This window comes from Vigna angularis, chromosome 2, assembly GCF_016808095.1.
Source record: "Vigna angularis cultivar LongXiaoDou No.4 chromosome 2, ASM1680809v1, whole genome shotgun sequence".
Taxonomy (NCBI): domain Eukaryota; kingdom Viridiplantae; phylum Streptophyta; class Magnoliopsida; order Fabales; family Fabaceae; genus Vigna; species Vigna angularis.
The window spans coordinates 15889950-15903758 of NC_068971.1; the positions used below are offsets into that span (position 1 = coordinate 15889950).

The 13809-nt window shown below is 34.1% G+C and overlaps 1 protein-coding gene across 1 annotated transcript; it reads right to left on the reverse strand.

Moving 5' to 3' along the window:
* Positions 1-2205: 2205 nt before the first annotated feature.
* LOC108327315 (uncharacterized mitochondrial protein AtMg00810-like) lies at positions 2206-2691 on the reverse strand. Its single transcript, XM_017561032.1, has one exon. It carries the CDS (start codon positions 2689-2691, stop codon positions 2206-2208), a length of 486 nt encoding a protein of 161 aa, XP_017416521.1.
* Positions 2692-13809: the final 11118 nt, after the last annotated feature.

Here is a 13809-nt window from a genome sequence, read left to right on the forward strand (position 1 = left end):
ATATAGGCAACAACACAAACAAGACCAATAGCAAGAACACCATCTCCTGTTGTCTATCCCTTTGAGGCACCCTCAAAGTCAAGAACATTATTCTTCTTCCTGCTAACACCAAAGGGAATCCAAGCCAATCTTCAAAGATTGCAAATCCTGATCACGCAGAATACACCCAGTTGTGCAGATTGATCAGACGTTCAAATCAACAAGTCTTGCTTCTCAAGAAACATCAAGTCTTTGATCACCATGGTCAATCTTGGTTCTTCGAGCTTATTCTTTCTCTGTAAGATCACACAACGTTTTGTAAAAGATATGAAAATGTCAGATGCACAAAAGTTCTTACAGAATGCAAATCAACGTCAATTTATAGTAATACACACATCAGACGTATTTTAATCGATTTCGCTACTAATGTAGTCGAATACATCTTGCAGTTATAACAGACTAGCATTAGTCAAGCTCATTAATTGAATGCACATTTAATACAATCAACTTACAATAAATGTGTGGTCAATATATTTAAAAATATGACCGTTAAGACAATTATGTCAAGGATTCAATCATTTTTCAAAATAATAACCAACTTAGTCGAATACACATTGCATGCAGTCGATTAAAAAAAATCACTTAGCACATTTTGAAAAATTTTCTCTTCAAAATAACTCACAACAGACTTGATAAAAGTTTGTGCAAACACATGAGTTTTAATCGATTCATCCCAAAATGTAATCGACTTAAAACTGTTGTTTTGCTACACATTAAAGTTCAACCAAAGTGTTTGTGGTTTTCCGTTTCCAAAAACTTATGTCATGCACACACATATAAAATTACATATTAAACAAGTGATATGCAATGAACAACACAATCATGTTCACAAATATGCTTATACAGATTTATCACAGTAAGCAAAAGCATATAATATGTAAGCATAGAACACGTAACACAGAATACTCGTGTTATTAATTATGTGTTGTCATCATCAAAAACACAAATATCACTAAGATTATGGGTTCAGCTAAACCAGTGCTCCCCATATCAACAATCTCCCCCTTTTTAGATGATGCACAACCATGATTAATAAACAACCATGTTGCAAACATCATACATATTATCTCAATATTCAATTACATCAAATTCTCCCCCTTTGGGCATTATAAAAAAAGATATACAGAGTAATTGATATACTGATAATCACGCATATAGAGATGCATCAGATAAGATAACAGAAATAATATGATGCTCCCCCTATCAATGATATTCACATGATAGTAATATTTGCTCCCCTTAATGGAAACATGTGAACTATCAACAATATGTAATGCTCCCCCTATCATTATGCATGTTTCAATCTGAAATCACAGATGCATAATGCAGTACAATCAGAGTATATCTCAGAGCACATAAAGTCACATTCAAGCATTGCATCAGAACAAATATACCACAGTAGTAATTTCATAGCATAAATGATATAATTTTAATCAAGAATATAGTTTAAACATTCAACAAATATTTATCACAATCTAAACACAAATATTTATCAAGGTTTAAAGATGACAAATATTCCCAGTTTGGAATATTCAAACCCAATGTCAAAATCTAATCGATTTTATCACAATCATAATCTACTTCTTGCTGTTCAGAATGTTGATCTTCCATTTAATCTTAGTCAGCAAACATATTTCTTGCATAACCTTTCCAGGCCTTTCCAGATCAAGCATTTTAGAATCAATGTATTACAAGAATTATCACAGATAATGTATAAGTATGCAATGATGTAAATGTGACAGTAAAACATGTTCAGTTGCATACATACAAAGTGTAATTGATCATCAACTATTTTATGCTACTATTATCCAAAATTCCTAGTTCATTCCGGATTGCGTAAAATCTTTCCTTGTTCAACGGTTTTGTGAAAATGTTAGCCCATTGATGTAAGGTGTCTACATATTCAACCTTAATTTCACCCTTAAGGATGTGGTCTCGTATGAAACAATGCCTTATTTCAATATGCTTAGTTTTAGAGTGAAGAACATGATTCTTAGTCAAGTTTATTGCACTGGTGTTATCACATTTTAAGGGAATATTATCTAATGATATCTCGTAGTCCTCTAGTTGGCTCTTGATCTAAAGAGACTGAGCACAACAGCTTCCAACTGCTATGTACTCGGCTTTTGTGGTATATAATGCCACACAAGCTTGTTTCTTTGAATATCAAGATACCAGTGAAGATCCAAGTAGATGACATGTACCACTAGTGCTCTTTCTGTCTAGCTTGCAACCACCAAAATCAGAATCACTATATCCCTTAAGAAAAATGTTTGAACCACTTGGATACCATAGTCCAAGATTCTTGGTTCCCTTTAAGTATTTCAAAATTCTTTTTACAACTGTTAGGTGTGATAATTTTGGTAGAGACTGAAACCTAGCATAGAGACAGACACTATGCATGATATCTGGTTTACTGGCAGTTAAGTACAGTAGAGATCCAATCATACCTCTATACATTTTCTGATCAACCGCTTTTCCTTCTTCATCAAGGTCAAGATAGCAGTTTGTTGCCATAAGGGTTGTAGCCTCTTTGCAGTCCAACATTTTGTATTTCTTTAACAGATTAGTGTAGTACTTGAATTGATGAATAAAGATGTCATTCTCAGTCTGCTTAACTTGAATTCCTAGGAAGTATGTGAGTTCTCCCATCATGGACATTCATCTGCACAATCTTAGAAAACTCTTTGCATAAACTAGGATTAGTTGATCCCAAAATGATATCATCAACATAAATTTGAACATATAATCTATCCTTTATGGAATTCTTAATGAAAAGAGTTGAATCTACTTTACCCCTAGCGAATCCCTTCTTTACCATGACCTTGGCGCCTATTTCAATCCATATAAGGCCTTTTTCAATTTGAAGACAAAGTCTGGATGTTCATAGTCTTGAAATCCTGGTGGATGTTCCATATAGACTTCTTCCTTGATATACCTGTTTAGGAAGGCGCTCTTGACATCTATTTGGTACAACTTGAACTTCATGACTGAAACAATAGCAAGCAGTATCCTTATTGCTTCCAGTCTGGCCACTGGTGCATACGTTTCATCATAATCGATTCCTTCTTCTTGACTATAACCTTTAGAAACCAACCTTGCCCTGTTCTTGATTATTTCTCCTGAATCATCCATCTTGTTTCTGAAGACCCATTTAGTGCCTATAACCTGAAGGTTTTCTGTTCTTGGAACCAACTCCCATACGTTATTCCTTTTAAAATGATTTAGCTCTTCTTGCATGGCCATCATCCAATTTTTATCAGCAAGTGTAACTTCAACATTCTTGGGTTCAATCTTAGAAACATACGCTACATTCATGCAGAATTGATTAAGTTGACGCCTGATGGAAACACCTCTTGTGATATCACCAATGATGTTGCTTGTCGAGACATTCCTTGGTGTTTTCCATTCCTTAATCGATTCAGCTCTGAGGGGATCGATTACATTCTCACGCTTTTCCTCTTCTGGAATTTCTTCATTTTCTTCTTCCTCTCCAGTGAAATCATCTGCATCTATAGACTTTCTAGAGTGTACAGGATTAGTGGCAATATCAATATACTTGTCGGAAGCTACATGTACAAATTCTTCAACACACATTGTTCTTTTGTTATAAACACGGTAAGCTTTACTTGTAAGAGAACAACCAATAAAGATGGCCTCATCGGCTTTGGAATCAAACTTACCAAGGCTTTCCTTACCATTGTTTAGAATAAAACACTTGCATCCAAAGATCCGCAGATGTGAAAAGTTAGGCTTCCTTCCCTTGAACAATTCATAGGGAGTCAAGTTCAACATTGATCTTATCATTGTTTTGTTCAATACATAACAAGTTGTGCTCACTGCATCTGCCCAGAAATACTTTGGTAAGTCCCTCTCATTCAGCATGGTTCTTGCCAGTTCTTCTAATGCCCTATTCTTTCTTTCAACAACTCTATTATGCTAAGGTGTTCTTGGTGCTGAGAAGTTGTGAGAGATTCCCATCTCTGCACAATCTTCATCAAATGCTTCATTCTGGAACTCCTTACCATGATCACTTCTAATCGATTTAATCTTAAGCTCCTTTTCATTTTGAATGACAGCAGCAAATTTCTTGAACATCCTGAAAGTTATACTCTTGGCAGAAATGAAGAAGGTCCATGTAAAACGAGAATAGTCATCAACAATTACTAAACCATATAAATTTCCTCCAAGACTCCTAACCCTTGAAGGACCGAATAAGTCCATATGTAATAGTCCAGGGGTCTGGTAGTAGACATTTCTCTTTTATTTTTGAATGATTGTCTTTTTTGTTTTCCTTTTTGGTATGCATCACACAATTTTTCAAAAGCATAGAAAATATTAGGAAGACCAATAACTAGATCCTTAGACACTAGCTTGTTCAATTGACCCATATTAATATGAGCTAGTCTTTTGTGCCACAACCATGCACCATCTTCTATAGACATAAGACATACAATAGATTTGAAAGAAGTTTTCTAAAATTGATTATGTAAATGTTGTTATATCTCTTTCCTATTAGTAACAACTCATCAGTTGAACCATTGCTATCAAACAGTATTTTGGTTCAAAAGTTATTTTCAGCCCTCTATCACACAACTGACTAATACTGAGCAAATTGTGTTTCAATCCTTCAACAAGCAGCACATTATCAATTCATATGCAGAGCGAGTTTGGATTTTACCAATACCGATGATTTTTCCTTTGTTGTTATCATCGTATGCGACATGGCCAGTAGTCTTGTAAGAAATGCTTGTGAATTTTGTTGGATCTCCTGTCATGTGCCTTGAGCATCCGCTGTCCAGATACCACATGGAATCTTTCGTTCTTTATTTCAAACATGCTTTCACTATTTCAGATTTAGCTATCACTAGTACAAAAACAGCGTATAACGTCACGCGTTTAACGTCCAACCATTGAATAACCAACGTTAAAAATGATCGGTGACATTTTTGTAAATAAATGCAATTATTAAACGTCGTTTAGAATTGTAATTCGACGTAAAATGATATAAAACGTCGAATGTTCCAGCATTAGACGTCAAAACGTTAGTGAATTCAATAAAAATTTGAGCGGGAGATTGAAAATTCATTTTCTTTATCTTAGTGCGCGAGACCCTCTTCTCTTCTCAAACTTTTCTCGAACGAAGTTTGACGACCATCACATGTAATCTTTCTTTCATTTGATAAAAATGCATTTTATGTATGATTTTCATTTGTTTTGATCGATTATTGTCGTGCTTTTGTCCTTCATAGGCGCATTCTGCTTTCTTTGTCACCGGTGACGACACTTTATTCCAACAAACTCACCTTTTGAAGGTTAGTTTTCGTTTTCGTTTTGAAGAACTTATTTGTTGAACTTGGTTGTTGTTGTTTGGTTGAACTTGTTTGTTGTTGTTGTTGTTTGATTGAACTTGTGTGTTGTTGGTTATTGTTGTTTGTTGTTGATACTACATTCATAGTTCTTCCTTTATAAATACTAAAAACTGAAATTTGTTGTTTTTCTGCTTTTCAGGTCTCGTAGAGTTGTAAAAAAGATCACAATTAATTAAAAAAAACAAAAAAAAAGGTGATTTACGTCGTATATTAACAAAATTCGACGTTAAGTTAACATCGTATATTGACGAAATTCGACGTCAATTTAATGTCTCTTGATATGACGTCGTTCACGAATTCGCCGTTAAAAGCCAAAAATATTCGACGTTGTACGCGATTTTTGTACTAGTGCATCATGATGAGATCACTTCCTGATACACTCTCTTTGTTATCATTTTGATGCCTGTGACTTTTCTTCTCATTGAGGAATCTTGTAAACTTTTCAGCCTGCAAATTCATCCTTTCAGCTCTTGATTCCAATTTAACTACACTATTTTTCTTGTTTCTAAAGAAACCTGTTTCAAGAGACTCATAAAAGCATTAGTGACAGAGTTTGACTTAGCATTATAGGTCGCATGCACAAGTTCAAAAACAGATTCACCTATTCTTCTTGTTTGAGAAACAGAGGTCATTTTTCAGGATCGAATCGATTAACCGAAAATAGTAATTGTTTTATTTTTCAAATATTTTATGAAAATCAGCTCTAGTGCCAATTGTTAAAATATAATGACTTAACAAAAGAGTGTAGAGATCAGAAAATTCAAACGCTGATTTTTATACTGGTTTGACCAACCTGCCTACATCCAATGTCCTTTCAACCACAGGAAGCAAATGCACTATAGAGATCAAGGTTTTTACAGAGACCTCATGTCAAAAGTGTAAAACACCTCTCTAACACTCAAATCTAAATATAGGCAACAACACAAACAAGACCAGCATCAAGAACACCCTCTCATGTTGCCTTTCCCTTTGAGGCACCCTCAAAGTCAAGAATATCGTTCTTCTTCCTACTAACACCATAGGGAATCCAAGCAATCTTCAAAGATTGCTAATCCTGATCATGCAGAATACACCGGGGGGGGTGTTAATTGGTGAAGTGTAAAAATATAAGCTTTCAAAAACTATTTCACAAAATAATATGCTTTTACACTTTTCTTGAATCGCAAATTAAAAGATATGCAATGCAGCAGTAAACTTCATCGGATATACTAACAGCGTAATCGACTTAATAAAAGAGTGTAGAGATCAGAAAATTCAAACGTTGATTTTTATACTGGTTTGACCAACCTGCCTACATCCAATGTCCTTTCAACCACAAGAAGCAAATGCACTATAGAGATCAAGGTTTTTACAGAGACCTCACGTCAAAAGTGTAAAACACCTCTCTAACACTCAAATCTAAATATAGGCAACAACACAAACAAGACCAACATCAAGAACACCCTCTCATGTTGCCTTTCCCTTTGAGGCACCCTCAAAGTCAAGAATATCGTTCTTCTTCCTACTAACACCATAGGGAATCCAAGCAATCTTCAAAGATTGCTAATCCTGATCATGCATAATACACCCAGTTTGTGCAGATTGATCAGAAGTTCAAATCAGCAAGTCTTGCTTCTAAAGAAACCTCAACTCTTTGATCACCACGGTCAATCTTGGTTCTTGGAGCTTTTTCTTTCTCTGTAAGACACACAACTTTCTGTAAAAGATATGAAAATTTCAGATGCACAAAAGTTCTTACAGAATTCAAATCAACGTCAATTTATAGTATTACACACATCAGATGTATTTTAATCGATTTCGTTACTAATGTGGTCGAATACATCTTGCAGTTATAACAGACTAGCATCAGTCAAGCTCATTAATTGAATTCACATTTAATACAATTGACTTACAATAAATGTCTGGTGTATATATTTAAAAATATGACCGTTAAGAGAGTTATGTCAAACATTCAATCAGTTTTCAAAATAATAACCAACTTAGTCGAATACACATTGCATGCAGTCGATTAAGAAAAGTCACTTAGCACATTTTGAAAACTTTTCTCTTCAAAATAACTCACAACACACATGATAAATTTTTTTGCAAATATACGAGTTTGAATCGATTCATCCCATAATGTAATCGACTTAAAATTATTGTTTTGCTTTACATTAAAGTTTAACCAAAGTGCTTGTGGTTTTCCATTTCCAAAAACTTATGTCATGCATACACATATAAAATCACATACTAAACATAGTGATATGCAATGAACAACACAATCATGTTCACAAATATGCTTATACAAATTTATCACAGTAAACAAAAACATATAACATGTAAGCATAGAACATGTAATACGGAATACTCATGTGTTATTAATTATGTGTTGTCATCATCAAAAACACATATATAACTGAGATTGTGGGTTCAGCTAAATCAGTGCGCCTCCTATCAACAATCTCAACACTATCCTTGATTAATAACAAATTAAACACTCATCTCACCCCCAATCCAATACGAATTCACCAACTAAGCAAAGACTAAAACAGTTTTCATAAAAGCAAAATAAGGAAACGCAATGCACACATTTAATAAATTATGCACCATCACATATTAAGAAAATATGGTTTTAATCAACTAAGCGAAGATTAAACACAAATTAGGCAACAAAGCGTGTACCTAATTGTAAGCACAAAATAAACTTAATATAATGCAAGGTAGAAGAATAGAATCTCAACGACATTGCAGCAATCTCAAGGAATTCTTGCAATCTCTCTAGTGTCCAACCACACAAATTCAAGCTACCATTAAACTGAAATGGAAACAACAAAACGCAGAAACAAGATAATTAAAGCACAAACGAAAGAGAAATGCAAAACGTAAGGGAATTGGAAACGAAATTCAAACCAGAAAATGAAATTGAAATGCAAAAGTGCAACTGTAAATGAAAATTTAGAGTTAAAAACAATAAACGAAATTGAAAGCACCAAAACGAAATAGAAAACGAAAAGATAGATATTAAAAGACAAAAATAAAAATAAAACCTAGCAAAAGCCTTATTCACTTCCAAGCCATCAATTGGAATGAATGTGTAACATTTTTCTCTTTGGATACTAAAACCTAGGCCAGACCAATCTTTCCTACAAATGGGCCTCTCTAAATATGACCTAAGAATGGGTCCAAAGTCATAAAGTCCGGCCCAAAACACATTAAAATGAAAATAAAAACAAATGCTAATGTGGAAAATAGAAAATGAGTTCGCAATGCTCTTGAAGTCCCAATTATAATTCCAAAATTTGATCTGAAAATAATAATGAGAATAATTAAGCTCAGATAATTCAAATTAATTAAAATATTAATTATTGGTGAAATTAAGTCCAAATAACAAAATTGAGAGAATAATGGACAATTAAGCACAATTCACTAAATAAATTCGGTGTGGAAAGCTAAGTTAATAGGAAAAAATAATGATTCATCAGATATTCATCTAAATGGATATCTGTTGAAAATAGAATGGCTTAGTTTCAATACCAAGAGGGGAGTGAATTGGTGAAACTCAACAATCAAAGTCTTTTAAAAATCTTTTTCACAAAAGGACGAACTTTGAGTCACCCTCAAAGTTAAGAAGGCAGCACGCTGTTCTTCCTGTAATCACAACAGGGAACCTCAATCCAATCTTCACAAGATTGTAGCCTCTGATCTCTCAGTTACACCCAATGTGCAGAAATGATCAGCCTTTGTACGTGCAGTTAAGTTGCTCTTCAAGAATCCACAAGTAGATGATCACCACGGTCACTTCTTGTTTCTTGGAGCTCCTTCTCTCTTTCTGTAAAAATGCACTTTCTGCAAAAGATATCACAAACTGTTAGATTCATAAAAGTTCTTACAGAAATCATATTTGCGTCAATTTATAGATAAACACAACTCTGACGCATTTTAATAGACTAAGCTATTAATGCAGTCGAATATAACAATTCTGTTATTGTAGTTAGCAGCAATCAATGCAGTTAATTGAATGTACAATTAATGCAGTCGAGTTTCATTTAATGCTTGGTCAACATATATAAAAATATAGTCGTTGTAACATTTAATACAAGCATTAAAAGAATTTCAAAACTGTAACAAACTTAGTCGAATGCAGGTTGCATGTAATCGACTATATAACACAGTTAAACAAAGTTTTGAAAAACTTTCACTTTGAAAATCTCACAGCACACTTTGAAAATGGTTTGTGCAAAGCCACGAGTTTTAATCGACTTACTTCACAATGCAGTCGACTTCAAACTGCTGTTTTGCCACACAATTAAAGTTCAACATAAGTGATTGTGGTTTTCCTTTTATAAAACATCAGACATGCATTCACCAATAAAATCAATTATATAGCACAGTGAAATGCAATGTATCAACGCAATCATGTTCTCAATGCTTTAAACAGATTTACACAATGATTAAAAACATATAGCATGTAAGCAATAGAACATGTAACACATAAACAATCACATGATAAAGATATAATCTCCCCCTTAAGTGTAGGCATGTGAAATTATCTAAGATCCTATGCAATGCTCCCCTGCCATTATGCATGTTTTATAATCAAAACCCAAATGCACAATGCAGTTTTCATAGAACATTTTAGAGCATGTATAACTTGTGACAGTATTGTATCAAGACAAAAATTGTGTAAACTCATCAATGAAGCATAAATAAAATATCAATCAACAATCTCAATATTATCTCACGTAATTTCAATCAATTATAAAACATAGATATATTAAAAGAGAAATAATTAACAGAATGTAATCAATAAAAAGAATAAGCAAATTCCAAATCATGGAATTTTTAACCCCTATTAAACAATAATCGATTGATCCACTGTTGCAATCGACTTCATTGCTTTCCATTTGAGTTGTATCTCCAATAGTTCATCCAGAAGCAATGTTCGTGCAAATCCTTTCAAGATCTTTTCCAGATCAAGCATTTTAGAATCATTGTAATACAGGAAATAATACAGGTATAATCTGTGTGTGTAAACGTATGAATGTAAAGATAAACAGTAAAGTAATCAACTTCATACACAACAAAATTGACTTATCAGATACTATCAGATACTCAATATATAATAAACTTCTGATTTCATTGATTTTAAACTGGAATTACAATCAGATAGACCAGAGAAAGTGGCTTATAAAGCCTACTACAATAGAAACACTTAAAATAATAAAGCAAACAAACTAAAACAAACAAGCAACTAAGACAACCAAACAACTAGGACAGACATTCCTTGTAACCCTATTCTGAGTCAGATGTTTCCATAATATCGTCATCAGAAGTGTTGTCTTCCCTTCGTTGTTGAGCCTCATCAAATCTTCTTCCAAAATTATTGAATTTATCATTCAAAGTTATGAATTGTTCAGCTACAAATGTTTCCAAATTTGTCTCATGAAAGAAATTTGTACGTTCTGCATTTGCTGCTGGAGTACTTCTTGAGTTGTAGGATAAGTCTTCTTCACCTTTGAATACAACATTCATCATATGGTAGATAGTGAGATTTCTTGAATACAACAGTCTTCATATGATTTTTTATCACCTTTAGCCAGTTTGTTGGAATATTATTCTTGATGGCATGTGGCAGGTATACATCTTCAGTAGACATTCATTCTCGAATCAATATTCCAGGTAAGATCACCCATGCAAGAAGATAAGTAATAATCTTCTCCTCTATCTTTAACCCTTCATGTACAAAGAGCCTCTCAATTGGATATCTTCCAGGAAATCTCAGCCAACTCGTGTAAACGTCTCTTTTCCTCAAAGATATATTAATTTTGGAGTTGGGCAAATTAGAAGATGCATCTTCTGCTTCTAGTCCAGTAATTAGCATCCAGATAAAGTTGTCAATGTGAATGTCTATGTCTTTCACTCTTGAATGAATATCACCATTGACAATGTTCGGGTTGTGATAAAATACTCTTACAAGGTCCGAATACTAGTAGCCTTTCTTTGGTACAAATATAGAAAGTCCCTCTGTTTCGAACCATTTCGGAAACTGAAAGCCCTCTCTTTCAAACATATTCAAGTTCAAATTCTTGGGAGGTACCATAATCTTGACTCGTCCACGACGAAATCTTTCTCTTGTATCATCATCACTGATCCACCCTTCAGGATCAGCACCTCTTGCCATTCTCACATGTAACACCCATAAAAAAATCCAAAATTTTACACCAGTTTTTTTTTTTATCATCGCGGAAGTAAACATCAAAAGGCTAGGTGTCTTACAACATAAGGTTAAAACCTTACAAATATAAAATTCATTATTCAAAGACATAAAATTTCTTTAAAACATGATAAATCCCCCATAGTTATTCCCATATCTCTCATCGAGCTACTCCATCTCTGCCTCATCTGTAACGCCATCTACTCCCGTACAAGTACGATCATCGTAGGTGGAACCACAACCACAAAATGAAAGGGTGAGTAACTAAGAACCTAACATAGCATATAATTTCAATATCAAAATATCATAACTTAGATTATCCTAGTCACAACCTTACAATACAACACAATATTCAACTCATAGCTTAGATCACTACCACCCAGACTATAATATTCAACTCATAACTCAGATCATCACCACTCAGACTATCAAAGTCACAATATTAGTACCTCAGATCATGACGACTCGGACTATCAAAGTCACATTATTAAACCTCAGATCAACCAATCATACTATCAAACTCACAACATCTTTATACATCACAGTATTAAACTCAACACTCAAATCATTGACACAAGCTTCTGTTGTTTCCTTGAATTTTTGTCGTACCAAACCTATTTCGCAAAACAGGGCGATTCGAGTCGTCTTCCATCACAACTTCAGACCTATCTCCTCGACTCCTCAAGGAATTACGAGTAAAAACTTCGGTTAGGCGCACCCACCGAGCACTATACTCACACGAGCCGAAGTCATTGGGCGAGACATCCAACCCTCTCTATTCCCCACACATGAGGAAAGGTTGACACTCGAATCTCAGTCTCCGCAGAGACTCAACACACTATCGTATCGCAATACGAACACCATTGATTCGACAAAAATTCTAAGGAAATGACAGAACGCTTGCTCTCACAATTTTACCATCACAACCATCACCATCATATATAAAGTCAACTAAATTCATTGACTAACAAATAATTAAATAACTTAATTTAATTATTTATCCTACTGCCGCAGCCCTCTAAAATTACTAATTTCACACTTCCATCAACTAGAACAACATTTCTAGTGCACCCCCACTTTTTAATTAATACCCAACATCAAAGACAACATAAATCTAATATACCTCTTTTTTTTCTCTAAACACACTCCTCTCATTCTCATAATTCATTCTTTTCTCTTCCAACAATGGAAGAGAATTCTATATACCCTCTTACCCACACTCTTGGCCAAAGAGTATAGATAAGTGCTCCCAATGAGTAAAATTGAATGCTGTCCAAACTGACCTTTGCTGACTATTTTGCTCATTACTCTCTCTACCGAACTCCAATTGAGTTGATTCTTGCTTTGTTGTAAACTAGACTCAAATATCTTTCTTTGGACATAAAACTCGAAATTTTTGGACTACAGGGCTAGCTTCAGTAAAATTATTAAAAATCGGAAAATTTAATCACACTCTGGTATGCTCAGCTTTGACCTTTGATGCCTGTTTTGCTCATTACTCTCTCTACCGAACTTTAATTGAGTTGATTCTTGATTTTTTGGAAACTAGACTCAAGTATCTTTCTTTGAAAACAAAAAGCATAATTTTTGGACTACAGGACTAGCTGCAGTAAAATTATTAAAATTGGAAGTTTAACCACGCTCTGGTCTGCTTTGCTTTGACCTTTGATGACTATTTTTATCATTACTCTCTCTACCGAACTGCAATTGAGTTGATTTTTGATTTGTTGGAAACTAGACTCAAATATCTTTCTTTGGAAACAAAAAGCGTAATTTTTTGACTACAGGGATAGCTGCAGTAAAATTATTAAAATTGGAAGTTTAACCACGCTCTGGTCTGCTTTGCTTTGACCTTTGATGACTATTTTGATCATTACTCTTTCTACCGAACTGCAATTGAGTTGATTCTTGATTTGTTGGAAACTAGACTCAATTATCTTTAATTTGACTACTCATACGACTATTTTGGGCTTCGGGAAGGGTCTCAAATAAATCTCAACATGTTAACTTTAATCCCAACACACAAGGAAGAAAGCATGCAACAACATTATATTTATACGGGTCTTACATCACACAATGCATTACCCATCTCTACTTGAGAATTTGTAATCATCAGAATTTCAGGATGAACTTCGTGGATTTCGCTGTCCATACTCATACTTTACCACCTTAATAACTAGCACAGAGATATCCCTCCTTGGACTT

Coding starts and splice junctions, on each gene's coding strand:
- LOC108327315 (XM_017561032.1), bottom strand. CDS start 2,691: ATGGGAGAACTCACATACTTCCTAGGAATTCAAGTTAAGCAGACTGAG.